Source organism: Hippocampus zosterae, chromosome 9, assembly GCF_025434085.1.
Source record: "Hippocampus zosterae strain Florida chromosome 9, ASM2543408v3, whole genome shotgun sequence".
NCBI lineage: Eukaryota > Metazoa > Chordata > Actinopteri > Syngnathiformes > Syngnathidae > Hippocampus > Hippocampus zosterae.
Genome location: NC_067459.1, coordinates 2000984 through 2014901, shown reverse-complemented (window position 1 = coordinate 2014901; position 13918 = coordinate 2000984). Strand labels below are relative to the sequence as shown.

Genomic DNA, 13918 nt, shown 5'->3' with positions numbered 1-13918 from the left:
GAATTCCCACATACCCTCAAGGACCCTGCTAAGGGTGTAGAGCTGGTCCACTGTTCCACGGCCGGGACGAAAACCACACTGCTCCTCCTCAATCTGAGGCTCGACTTCCTGACGGACTCTCCTCTCCAGCACCCTTGAATAGACCTTACCAGGGAGGCTGAGGAGTGTGATCCCTCTGTAGTTGGAACACACCCTCCGGTCCCCCTTTTTAAAAAGAGGGACTACCACCCCGGTCTGCCAATCCAGAGGCACTCTCCCTGTTGACCATGCGATGTTGCAGAGGCGTGTCAACCAGGACAGCCCCACAACATCCAGAGCCTTGAGGAACTCCGGGTGGATATCATCCACCCCTGGGGCCTTGCCACAGAGGAGCTTTTTAACCACATCGGTGACTTCAACCACAGAGATAGGAGAGCCCACCTCAGAGTCCCCAGGCTCTGCTTCCTCCAAGGAAGGCGTGTTGGTGGAGTTGAGGAGGTCTTCGAAGTACTCTGCCCACCGGTTCACAACGTCCCGAGTCGAAGTCAGCAGCGCCCCATCCCCACTGTACACAGTGTTAGTGGTGCACTGCTTCCCCCTCCTGAGACGTCGGATGGTGGACCAGAATTTCCTCGAAGCCGTCCGGAAGTCGGCTTCCATGGCCTCACCGAACTCTTCCCACGCTCGGGTTTTTGCCTCCGCGACCACCGAAGCCGCGGTCCGCTTGGCCAGTCGATACCCGTCAGCTGCCTCTGGGGTCCCACAGGCCATAAGGGCTCGATAGGACTCCTTCTTCAGCTTGACAGCATCCCTTACTGCTGGTGTCCACCAGCGAGTACGGGGATTTCCGCCACGACAGGCACCAACCACCTTACGGCCACAACTCAGATTGGCCGCCTCAACAATAGAGGCACGGAACATGGTCCACTCGGGCTCAATGTCCCCCGCCTTCCCCGGAACATGGGAAAAGCTCTGTCGGAGGTGGGTCCAGGTCGTTTGCAAGTCATTTAGCACCATGCTCTCCACAAACATGCGGTGTGATGTGGTGTGTCCAGCCCAGCCACGCCACTGGAGTTAACCCCGGGTCGGCCAACAGAGAATCGGACTTGGGCTATCAGGTCCATTTGGGAGAAGAACTGTGACGGCTTGGATGTCGAGCAGCGCGAGCAGCTGTGGCAGGTGCTGTGGGAATTTGAGAACATCTTTGCCCTCAGTGAGAATGAGGTGGGCCTCACTCACTTGGTTGAGCACCACATCGACACCGGTGACGCGCGACCAGTAAAGGTTCGGCCCCAACGCCTGCCTCTGGCCCTGCAGGAGGCCGCGGATCAGGAGATCCGTGCCATGCTCGAGGCAGGGATCATCGAGCCTTCCGATAGTCCGTGGGCGTCTGGCGTAGTCATGGTCCCCCGAAAAAAGAGCACCAGACCACGGTTCTGTGTGGACTACAGGCCGCTCAATAAGGTGACAAAAAAGGACTGCTACCCGCTCTCACGGATAGACGAGACATTGGATTTGGTCTCAGGATCCGCGTGGTTCTCATCACTCGACCTGCGCAGCGGCTACTGGCAAGTCCCAATCACCGCGGAGTCCAGACCCAAGACGGCATTCTGCACCACCCGAGGACACTGGCAGTTTAAGGTCATGAGTTTCGGACTAAGCAATGCACCAGGAACATTTGAGCGTTTGATGGACACTCAAACATTCCGAGGCAAAGGTGCCTGGTGTATTTGGATGATGTCCTCGTCCATGGTGGGTCTTTTCAGGCTGCAATGGAGTCTCTGAGACTGGTGCTGGGAAGAATTGCAGCGGCTGGGCTGAAACTGCACCCAGAAAAGTGCCACTTTATGCAGCGGCAGGTGGAGTTCCTGGGCCACCGAGTGAACGGTGAGGGCATCAGCACGCTGGAGGAGAAGGTCCGCACCATTAAAGATTGGCCAGTACCAAGGGACCAGAAGTAGTTGAAAAGCTTCTTGGGGCTGGCCTCGTACTACAGACGGTTCGTGAAGGGATTCTCTTGCATCGGGGCGCCCTTATTCCACCTCCTTAAAGACAACCAACCGTTCCTCTGGTTGCCGGATTGTCAGGAGGCGTTCTGCAGCCTAAAAAGAGCCCTCATGAATGCTCCTGTTCTCACCCCGCTAGATCCAGTCTTACCGTTTGTGCTGGACACAGACGCAAGTAATGTCGGCATGGGGGCGGTGTTGTCTCAGGTGGGGCCGGAAGGTGAGCGAGTGGTGGCCTATTTCAGCCGTACTTTCGACAAGAGTGAAGGACGCTACTGTGTTACCAGACGTGAACTGCTAGCAGTTGTTTTGGCTACACGCCATTTCAAGTATTACCTGTGTGGCGTGCCTTTCACCATCAGGACAGATCACGCTGCACTACAGTGGCTGATGTCATTCAAGGAACCAGAAGGCCAAGTAGCACGGTGGCTGAAGGAGCTGCAGGCGTTCCACTTCACTGTGGTACATCGGGCTGGGGCTCAACACGCCAACGCTGACGCCCTTTCCCGGCGGCCATGTTCTGTTAGTGGCTGCAGCTACTGCGGCCGGTGGGATGCCAGGGAGTTGGAGCTGCGTGGGGAAGCGACTGCTGCTGGACCGTCATGCTGCACCTTGGAGGCTGTGGACACTACAGAGTGGGCTGCCAAGCAGGAAGAGGACCGTGATCTCAACCCTGTGCGACAGTGGGTCCAGAGTGGCAGGAGGCCACCCTGGGAAGGAGTGATGGGACTCTCGGCTGCCACCAAAGGCTTTTGGAGCAAGTTTGCTGTGTTACGCATGAAGGACGGCGTGTTGCAGCGTGCCTGGATGGAACCAGCCACCGTGGAGGAGAGATGGCAGGTGGTAGTGCCCGGAGCTCTTAAAGAGATGGTGCTGAGAGCATGCCATGGGAGCACCGGCTCAGGACACTTTGGCAGCACCAAGACCCTCCGACGGCTGCGCCATGGGTTCTATTGGGGTCAGCATCGACGGGACGTAGAGGACTTCTGCCGGCGCTGTGACGAGTGTGCGGCCTACAAGGGACCTCAAGACCAATCGCACGCACCGCTTCAGCAACAGAGGGTTGGGGCGCCCATAGAGAGGGTTGCTATGGACATTATGGGCCCTTTCCCCGTGACGGACAGAGGGAACCGTTACGTGCTATGTGCGATGGACTATTTTACTAAGTGGCCCGAGGCATACGCACTGCCAGACCAAGAGGCGGAGACAGTGGCGGATGCGCTACTGTCGGTTTGGGACTGCAGATATCCTCCACAGTGACCAAGGTAGAAATTTTGAGTCCAAAGTTTTTGCTGCTCTTTGTAAACGCCTGGACATGCAGAAAACACGCACCACACCTTTGCATCCGCAGAGCGATGGTCTTGTGGAACGATTTAACCGCACCATGCAGCAGCAGCTCGTCATCCTCACCTCCAAACACCAACGTGATTGGGACCAGCACATTCCGCTGGTACTGATGGCTTATCATTCAGCGGTCCAAAGTTCCACGAGCTGTACTCCTGCTCTGCTGATGCTGGGCCGGGAAATTCGGACACCGGCAGAGATGGTGTTTGGAAGACCTCCCCGCAGCTCAGAGGACCAGCCGGGGCTGGAGTATGCCCGGACACAGCAGGATCGGCTGGAGGCAGCGCACGCATTCGCACGGGACCAGCTGGAGAAAGCCGGCGCACGTCAAAAGCGAAACTATGACGTGCGGAGCGAGGGGCGGAACTTCCAGACTGGGGAACTGGTTTGGGTGTATACACCTAAAAGAAAAAAAGGGCGCTGCCCCAAGCTAGACAGCCATTGGGACGGTCCATGTAGGGTACTTGAGCGGGTGGGGGAGGTAGTTTATCGGGTGGCAGTTCCCCCCAGGGGCAGAAAGGTTGCCCTACATCGGGACAGGTTGGCCCCCTACCAGGGCAGCGGTGTTCCTGTATTTGAGGCGGGGTCCGTTTCATCCGCCAGTTCAGAACATGTGGAACCATGTTCCCCAGATCCCACCAATGTTGTCCCGAGCCAGCCAGCTGAAGGTGGTATCGACTCAGAGCCAGGCCGACCACAGAGGCCGAGACGAAGACCACGACGGCTGGAGGACTTTTTTTGCTGAACCCTCGGGGCGAGGGTTTCATAAAGGGGAGGGCAGTGTAATATCCGTTTCTTGTATTTGTGTGACATCATAGGGAGGGGAGGAGCCAGGTTGGGGGGAATATTGGCTCTGGGACTTAGTCTGAGTGTGGAGCGCATGGGCGTGAGTTGTGGCGAACAGCAACTCCTTGAATCCGTGTGTTTATTACTTATTTTGTTATTAAAAATGATTAAGAGTATCAGCGACTGCGAGCATCCTTCTCTCCGCTACTGAGGGGCATTACAGTATGTTCAGAAGAATATAAATAAAGCCATATAAATAATAAATATTTGATATAATGTCTATTTTTCACGGCCCGGTAGTCCAGTGGTTAGCACGTCGGCTTCACAGTGCAGAGGTACCGGGTTCGATTCCAGCTCCGGCCTCCCTGTGTGGAGTTTGCATGTTCTCCCCGGGCCTGCGTGGGTTTTCTCCGGGTGCTCCGGTTTCCTCCCACATTCCAAAAACATGCGTCGCAGGCTGATTGAACACTCTAAATTGTCCCTAGGTGTGAGTGTGAGTGCGAATGGTTGTTCGTTTCTGTGTGCCCTGCGATTGGCTGGCAACCGATTCAGGGTGTCCCCCGCCTACTGCCCGAAGACAGCTGGGATAGGCTCCAGCACCCCTCGCGACCCTAGTGAGGATCAAGCGGCTCGGAAGATGAATGAATGAACGTCTATTTTTTGCATTAGTACTTCATTTTACACATACTATTACGTTATTTTTGGTATTAAATGTATTTAAGCAACAAAAACACTGAGGAGCCATTTGGGAGCCGAAAGAGTCGGCTTTTTTAGGGAGCCAAGCCAAAAGACTGCTCTCTAAAAGGAGCTGGAATTCCCATCACTAATTCCTATCTCTATTTCAGAAGGATTTAGGGAGCTATTGCAATACTTGTATATATGGGGTTTTTGCTTTTCCGTAGTTAAACGTTTCAAATAATGGTATGTCTCGGGAATTGTAGTTTAAATGGGAGTAGATGCAAATGCGTAGAACGTTGACAACAACAACAACACTGACTTCATTTCCCACAATTCATATTGCTCGACGTTTTTTTTAGCTTCAGCACTCATATCGTGGGCCACTTCCGTCTCAGTCGTCAATAACAAACGTCGACGTTTTCGATTGCGTTTTCTGCATTTGTAACTCGAACCACGAAACATTATTGTTTTTGTGAACAATGGAACCACATCGGAATGACTCCAAATTATCAACGTGTGCAGGGCGAATTTAGTTCGAAATCGAAAACTGACATTTGGATATCCTTCCTCACGATGTATACGTTACTATCTGGATTATATAAATACATGTTTCAAAAGGACGAATACTGCATTTTAATCCTTGGATTGGATAATGCTGGTAAAACGGTGTGTTTCGCCCCATTTGTCTGGTATGCTGTGATTGTGAGGTTCGCCAGTCGGTTTTTCACATCCCCATGTGATGTTTACTTTGATCGTCTTAGTTTACCTCGGTAAAGTTGAGGCGTACAGCCCTATGTTAGTTGTCCTTATAATGGAGATTAAAATGCGAACTTGTTTCGCTTACTTGTCTATGCTTGTCCCAGTTAAACGTCGACAACCAAGTCGAGTACCCGTGTTTGATATCGTTTATGTTTGCTCATCATTGGGGCCGGTTCATCCAATACTACTTTAATGTTATTACCTGCGCCAACATTAATCGTGGCTAGAGGTTGTTTTAGTTCGATTGCGGGTGAGTCGACCTATTTCACAGAAATAATAGAACCAAATTCCACTAAAAGAAGTGGCGAGCAAACCAGTCGAGATGCAGAAATTTACTTCGGTTTGCAAGTGCGACAAGTGAAAGAGGCTACACGATAAGGCAGATTTTAACGACGACGTAACGTGTGCGCGGTGGTTGACACACAGCCTGTAAATGTACATGATTACGTGTAGTGGCAGTCATAGCTTGAGTGGCCTCCTTTGCAAATTCACTCCCTTTGAAACCTCATTCCTTAACACAAACACAACAGGAAAATACAGTATATTTCATTTGAAGTTGATTGAGTTATAGGCAAATAAGAATACATCAAACAATGTGAATAATTTTCTAATGGAAAAATACAAATCTAAAGGAATCCGATTGCAAGAATAAGATATATGTACTGTAGAGGCAGATCGCTCTGCACTATTTTCACTGACAAAAGGTGCTACTAAATATTTTAGGAGTTCTACTGATGTTAAGTAAAAATGCAATGTGATTTTCATGCGGAACATGCATGAATTGAGATTGTAAATTATCATGTTATGTATTATTAATGTGACTATCAGTACGGGGATTTTGTCAAGAAACAGTAAAGCATTTACATGCACGTTGATTAATGTACTGTTTCATATTTATTAGGCTTTCTTACTGCTTTGCTGCCAGATTGGCATTGCAATTGAGCATCTTTTCTAAAATTGCTTTACCGAATAAATTAAGTCCAAATGAATCATAGAGCCACTGACATCTTAGCTTAAATACATTTACCACTGAAATTTTTATAGGAATACTAACTTACTCTTACTATGACAATGTCAAAACTCATTAGAACAAAAACAGAACATAGCAACTTCCAATTGTTGATTGCCAAAAACAAGCACTCTGTCAACGGTTTGATTTGTGTTTTGAGTTACCAGAGACAAATTACTCCTATAGTTTAATTTACGTGTCTAATACAGAGGATTCTGATTCTCATTATACTGTTCATTCAGTGGCTCTGAGATCCTTGTCTCCAAAATGATTAAATAATAATTATGAAATATTTCAACAAAAATATAGCCTCACAAAGAAAAAGTATGGTATTTATTCTGAAATCTTAGTGCAAGCTTACAATGTAATTTTAATATTTGACTGAAACTATATAATTGTATTCACCTCTAAAGCTGACAGTGTATTTTGTTTTTTGTGAACCTCTTTTGGTTTTGCAACATATCCACTGGATTATGTGACTGTGGTGTCATGGTAAATATGGACTAATATAAATGTTCTTGTTTAACTCCTATATGTGTTATAACTGTTTCTTTGTAGACCTTTTTGGAACAAACCAAAACAAAGTTCAGCAAGAACTATAAGGGAATTAATTTGTCCAAGATCACAAGTACAGTTGGACTGAACAGTAAGTGGGTTTTGGTGTGTGTGTGTTTGCATTTGTGTTGACTATAGTCTAAATTTTCAGTTACTGCTAAATTATTAGTGCTAATATGAATCTTTTACAGTTGGAACTATAGATGTGGGCAAGGCTCGTTTAATGTTTTGGGATCTGGGAGGTCAAGAGGAGCTTCAGTCTCTTTGGGATAAAGTAAGTACTGTACTATCTAGCAATAATAACTACCAGTTGTGCTGTGCTGTCTATGAAAATGTTTTTTTTAATTATTATTACGCCATCTCCCTGAAATCCTGCTATTTAAATTTATTCAAGTTCAAAGGTATCTGCTGATGTCAAATGCAAGGCATCCAATACACTTGACAAGGGCTGCAACTACTGAATATTTTGGTATTCGGATGTGCAACTGAAAATGTTACTGAGTAATTGGGTATTTGAATAAAAAAAATGCTATGTTATAAATACAGCAGACAAAACATGGTGAGGTGTCATTTTTGGATTAGTGGTGCAAGCGTACCCCCTGGAGAGCCATGGGGAATAAAAGTGAGTCAAGCTAATGTTTATCGATTAAAATCTAATCTAACCTCGAAAAAATGAAGATTTCGAAAAGCCTCAGGCACGGGTATAAAATGCTAACTCCACACATGGAAGGCTGGAGCCAGAATCGAATCCCGCACCTCCGCATTGTGAGGCTGACGTGCTAGTCACCCACCCTGCCACCAGAAATGCTATTTGTAATATTTTAAGAGGTTGAAGTAGGCCTAAGTAGAGATGTCCGCATACATTTTGGGGCCACAGTTTTGTCATAATTAGTGATTTGTATACCATGATTTTGAATGGTCAAATAGTCTCCGGTCCCTATTGTGAATCCCACCAATACATTGTCATGGCCATATTGCTCTTTTCCAGTTGGTGGTTTGAAAGTCCTTAGTTTCTTTTTTTAATTGATTCTCTAAATGAAATTAATATAATTGAAAATACAAGCTAATCTAATAGTATCGATTAAAAAACAAACAACAAATTGAGTTTGATAATGAAAAATTTGACCATCCTGTCTCTAGAGTCCCTTTAAATTTAATTTGTACATAGCAGAACACTATTTTCCTCTCAGGAAACGTGAGTGAGATTTTACACAAATATTTCTCCATATTTCGGTCTATGAGAAGTGACGTGACAATTTCAGTGGGCCATGACATTCTGATTAATATTGCATTTGTGGAAGATGAGTTAAGCAGCATTTTGTAAGACATTCTTATGACGTGACTGAAGGAAAAGTTAGAGATGTGAATTCCATTTTGGCTCACGTATCTTGGATGTTTTTCTTCTGCTATTTAAAAGCACAAACAGTAAATACAGCTCTTCAAAATAGTCTTGATTGAATTTAAACTACTTCATGAAAGGTCAGTTGAGGCAAAAGGAATGCACTATTTTGCTGCAAGTGCAAGACTTGGTGTTGATTCAATCTCAATTACTGGTATTTAACAATCTTATAAACATGACGTCAGTGATAGAAATGACATCCAAGCTACGGCAACTCCTCTGGACAGCATACTTTTTCTTAACAGTGGCATAGAAACAGGAGTTCAGAACATTCAGAGAGATAGGATTCCCATTCATTAAACATTGTTTACTCTCCATTTAGTACTATGCAGAGTCCCATGGAGTTATCTATGTGATAGATTCAACTGATGAAGAACGACTTTCGGAATCAAAGGAAGCTTTTGGTAAGTCATCCGACACACAGCCTGGGTTTCCAGCCTACTTTTATATGCCTATGCAATTTATTTATCTGATTGGGTTAAAAGAGTTGATCTTCAGGTCAAAAAAGTTTGCCCCATGTGGCAAGCTGACCCAAGTAGTAAGTAACTGCTGCAGTTCGCATGCAGACAATGCCTGCTTCGAGTGGCAACAACGGAAGACAAGCCAGATTTGAAGAGGATTGTTCAAGAAAAGGAATGCCAGAGGTCCCGGCGCAAACCAACATGCATTTTGTGTGTGCGTACGCGTGTACATCCCCATTTTTATGCATACATTATCAACATGCTGACAGAAAAAAAATGGAGAAACAATCGAATCTTAAAGGAAATACAACACCATTGTTAAGAAAACCTTTATTAGTCTCGCAATGGAGAAATTCCCAATTCACAGCAGCAAAGTTATGAAAGGAAGAAGTAGAACAACAAACTATCGGAGCTGCTGGAAAGGCAGCCACTCTCGCGGTGCCATCTTGAAGTCAAAATAACAAAAATGCCACAACACAACACAACACATAGGACACAGACAGTCGTGCAATCTTCACCACTTTTCTGCATACACGTTGTTGTCTGAAGCAGTTATAGAGGAAAGAGGAGAGGATCAAAGTGTCCTTTCACCAGTGGATCAGAGACGTCATGCTGAAAATGTGCACACGTCTGCTACAAGCTAAGTTTTGAAAGCAAACACGAAGCTGTAGCGTCCATTGACGAAAAGAGATTAGTTCACTTCTCCTGTCCCACGTAATCCGCTTCAAACTCCAAGCCGCGAGTCCCAGTTCCAAATCTGCATCGGCGCTCCGCGCTAACGCTCCTTTCTTCTCATTGTCAGCTCTTCAAGACTTAATTCCATCCAGCCGCAGACCGTTCAACAGCACCGATCTCTTCGCTGAACAAAGCGGGGCTGTGAAAAATGCTGCCCATTACAGGCGCAAGACACAAGCGCCCCGGGACTGTCCAGCAACAACAGTGAAATGACGCCGGCATTCCTCCCAGTCAAAAACAGTGCTGGTATACCCATGCTGCCGGAAGGCGCAACCACCGAGCACAGAGTCTCCTCCTCGATGAATGTCGTGGCCAAAAAATGCTGAAAAAAGTCCACATCAGGTCCACTCGACGTAACAACAAACACAAAGTGACAAAACAAACACAAAAACAACCAAAAAAAGCAAGGCTCATGAGAGCACTTGCTGACGGCTGCCGACTTGAGCGCCATCTTGACTTTAAAGTTTACATCCAGCCCAACACCCAAATGAATGGAAATGTTCTATTACGCTTACATTTGCCAGTCAGACAAGCACAGGGCTCAGCATTGGCAGGTGTTGGGTTCCCATTCCATCAAATCTATTATTTTATTGGGCCCAAGTGTAAAATATGAAATATTTTGACATATAATGTTAGAAATATTGAAGCATGGGTTTCCTCTAATATATATTTGATTTGTAGTGTTTGTTTTGATGGAAATGTTCCGCAGAATTCTGCAGCTTTAGCTGAATAGTGTGACGATAAAGGTTCAGCTGTTAATATTTGATTTGTGGTTACCACAGCATATCTTGTTTTGTTGTTGTTGTTGTTGTTAAGTCACCCGAGGCGCCTCAGGATTATCCTGAGTAGCGCTAGACTTTTGTTTGGGAGGCTTCTGAGTTCGCCGAAGTCATTCCCCAGCTGACAAATACATGTTACAATCACATTATTGCACAATAAATGTGAGTTGTGCATAATGTAAAAAACAAGGAACAAACAATTTTGATTCTTGAAGACGCAGTTAAAATTTAAATGATGGTGGTCTTAAATTTTAACTGCGTCTTCATTGTTTTTTGCCCTCTTTAATCCATGTTCTCTCTCAGAAGTGGTTTTTACCTGACATTTTGTAAAGAACTGATTCAAGTACGTTTGCTATTGAAGGCTTTTCACAATCCTTTGAAAATGTCCAAGGCAAAAAACATCAGCATAGTGAGCGATCGTCCAACTTGTGAACACTTTTTTCCTGGGTGATTCACATTTACATATTACAATCGGAACACCTCCTGGGCGAAAGATGAGGACACTGCCTAGACACTGATCTATCTACACACACAGACACATACGGAAGAGGTCCATCTTAGCCAATGATATTTTGGTAATCGCCAGTGGCAGAGCAGCTATATAAGTATGTATCAGTAAACTCTGAGCTGCGAGTACCATCCCATACATACTGTACTTTGACTTTTGGAATCTTGAAATTTCTTTCGTAACAAGAGGCAATATTTTCCTGTTGAGACGTTTCAAAACTTGAAATTTTTGTATGAAGAGACGTTCATAAGTAGAAGTACCACTGTACCACTAAACAGTTCTCACAATCTAGCGACAAAATATCCTTTTCTCATTGGAATCAATCACAAAGAGAGCATTATATGGTGAAGCCCGAGTAGGCAGCCATCGGCAAGTGCTCTTCAAGAGCCGTACTTTTTTGTTGTTTTTGTCTTTTTGTTTTGTCACATGTTGTTTGTTGTTTCATCGTGTGGACCTGTGGCCACGACATTCGTCAAAGGAAAAGTATCTGTGCTTGGTGGTTGCGCCTTCTCGGCAGCACGCCTGTACCAGCACAGATTTTGATTGGGAGGAATGTCGGCACCATTGACTGTCGGTGCAGGACAAACCTGGGACGCTTGTGTTTTTTGTGCCTGTAATGGGCAGCATTTTTCACAACCCCATTTTGTTCAGTGGAGATGTCGGACAGTATATGGACAGGAGAAGTGAACCAATGTCTTTTTTCGTCAATGGATGCTACAGCTTCTTGGTGACTTTGAAACTTGGCTTGTAGCCGACGTGTGCACATTTTGAGCATGGCGTCTCTGATCCACTGGTTAACGGACACTTTGATTCTCCCCTCTTTCATCTCAAACTGCTTCAAACAAAGCGTGTGATGGAAAAGTGGTTAGGACTGCACGACTGTCCATGTTTTATGTTATGTGTTGTGTTTATTATTTTACTTTGTTAACTGTTTTGTTAAGCGCTTTGTTACAGCTGTCGCTGTTGTGAAAGCGCTATATAAATCAGCTTGTATTGTAAGTCAGTTTAAAAGGGTAAGAAAAAAGACATGGACATGGGAGTGTCACCTACACAAATTCATCATTGATCTTTGAGGTTTTGAACAGATTCTTTTTTTAACAGTTCTTTCTTCTTTCATAATTTCTCGGGTAATGCTGAATGTTTTGCAAAGTAAAGCTTGAGAATTGCAAAAACAGAATACATACAACCCCCCCACCCAAAAAAACAATGCCATCCACATCCAATCTTTGAACACGTTATGCCTAAACTGCCATATTTTAAATTTACATTGATAGATCTGGAATGTTTTGATCATGTGTGGATCTATATTTAGAAATCCTGCCATTGTATGCACAAATGTGACATGATTTGAGATCTTAAATGTTTTGGTAACTCATTCCAACGTCAACTTGTATGTTTCAGGACATGATTGTTAGTTCATAGCTTTTACTCTAGTCATTGAATTTCATGATGAGGGAAGGCACAACCCAACCCAATGATAGCAAATTTGTAATTGAATTTGCATAATTTCTTCACACAAGATCATCATTTCTCCCACTTCAGCAGCAGTAATGTTCTTTCTTATATTTTGAGAGAAACATGCAGCTTTTGATTATAATTGCTACAAAGCAATTTAATATGATCAGGATATTGTGGCAAGTATCAGTGCACCTGAAGCAGTTCTCGAACAAATAATTAAAAACCACAGACATGTAACACTCACAAGTCATCCAAATAAAGGCCTTCACTGTACACTTACACGTTTTACCTACTCCCCAAAAAATTAACTATTACACTTTTCAACTTTCTCTACTTCCCTTTTTAAGTTGACTTAAATACATCATTATTTTCACTTTGCTCTCCTGCTGTAAGTATCCAAAACTCTGTGTCTTCATACCAAACCTTATCCATTATTCTATTTGTCATTTTTACACATAGTTCTTGACGTGTCCGTTGAAATAATGAAGCTATATCGGTGGTACGAAGTTTCTTTTTAGTTGCTTTAGGTGCCGTACAAAACGTCTCTGTAGAGGGGGGGAGCTGTCGATTTGCTTTTGGCCGTCCTTGGATACAGGTGAAAAGAGATAAAAGATCTCTCTATAAGACACGTTTGTCAAAAGCATTGTGCAGTTGGAAGGATCGATCAGCGGATGGTAAGGTCATATGGAGGAAGTATAAGGAGACCAAAGCCGATACTGTTGGAAGACAGAGTTCACTGGTGGGTCATCAGCTGAATTTAGCAATAGTCAGCCTTGTATCAGCCGGCATTGGGAGCAAGTGTGGTGCAGCATGTTCAGGTTCATGACAGTCTTTCAGTGAGGCCAGTGGTGATCCCTATTGTTGGAGATTTGGGTACCCATGGAGCAGATGGGTTTTGTCCATGTGGGGGTGGCGTAGCTTGTCATTGTTGTGGGTTTTTGTGGAGGAGGAGTCAGAGCTTGCTGATCATAGCCTGCGGTGCGGGCATTTCCGTATCCAATGAGTCATATCACCACAAATGAAACAGCCAGCTTGGCTCCCGTGACTTCCTCGTCCACGCCCACCTTCCCGTCTCTGACCTCCCCCCAGCCATGTGTCTCGGCCCTGCGTTGTGGGCAGGCCGTAATGTTGAGGTGGGGCTTGGAGCTGCGGCGGGGGTGTGATCAGCCATGTTGGAGCCTGTTGAGAGACACTGATTGACATTTGATTAGATCTCCCATGTTTCTCTTTTTTGCATGCATTACTGGAGACTCTCTTAGCCTCTTGTATTTGTGAATTCAAAAAGTCGTTCTGTAGCTTGGATGTTTTCTCTGTTTCTTCTTCGGCTCTCATTCGAGATTGCTGCATATAAAATAGGAAATGAGTTCGCGTCAACTAAAGTGGGGAGAGTGGGAGAGTTAGTCATCATTTTCTGCACATCAGACGGACAACCCCCCAGCACTGCTTGCCTGAACAAAGCTTG

General features: G+C 45.3%; 2 protein-coding genes across 7 annotated transcripts in view; both read left to right on the top strand.

The window, feature by feature from the left end:
• LOC127607133 (uncharacterized) overlaps positions 1-13918 on the top strand; it is a 63747-nt gene that overhangs the window by 11841 nt on the left and 37988 nt on the right. The gene's annotated exons all lie outside the window — the stretch shown is intronic.
• arfrp1 (ADP-ribosylation factor related protein 1) overlaps positions 5128-13918 on the top strand; it is a 33410-nt gene continuing 24619 nt past the window's right edge. The window contains exons 1-5 of one of the 4 annotated variants that reach the window (XM_052075273.1): positions 5129-5459; positions 7120-7207; positions 7308-7390; positions 8838-8919; positions 9779-13551. In XM_052075273.1, the coding sequence (XP_051931233.1) occupies positions 5289-5459; positions 7120-7207; positions 7308-7390; positions 8838-8919; positions 9779-9924 (570 nt within the window). In that variant the 5' untranslated portion in view covers positions 5129-5288 and the 3' untranslated portion in view covers positions 9925-13551. Of the gene's footprint in view, positions 5460-7119; positions 7208-7307; positions 7391-8837; positions 8920-9778; positions 13552-13918 lie in introns of those variants that run through there. The other 3 variants (XR_007963997.1, XR_007963998.1, XM_052075272.1) reach the window with 3 other exon arrangements.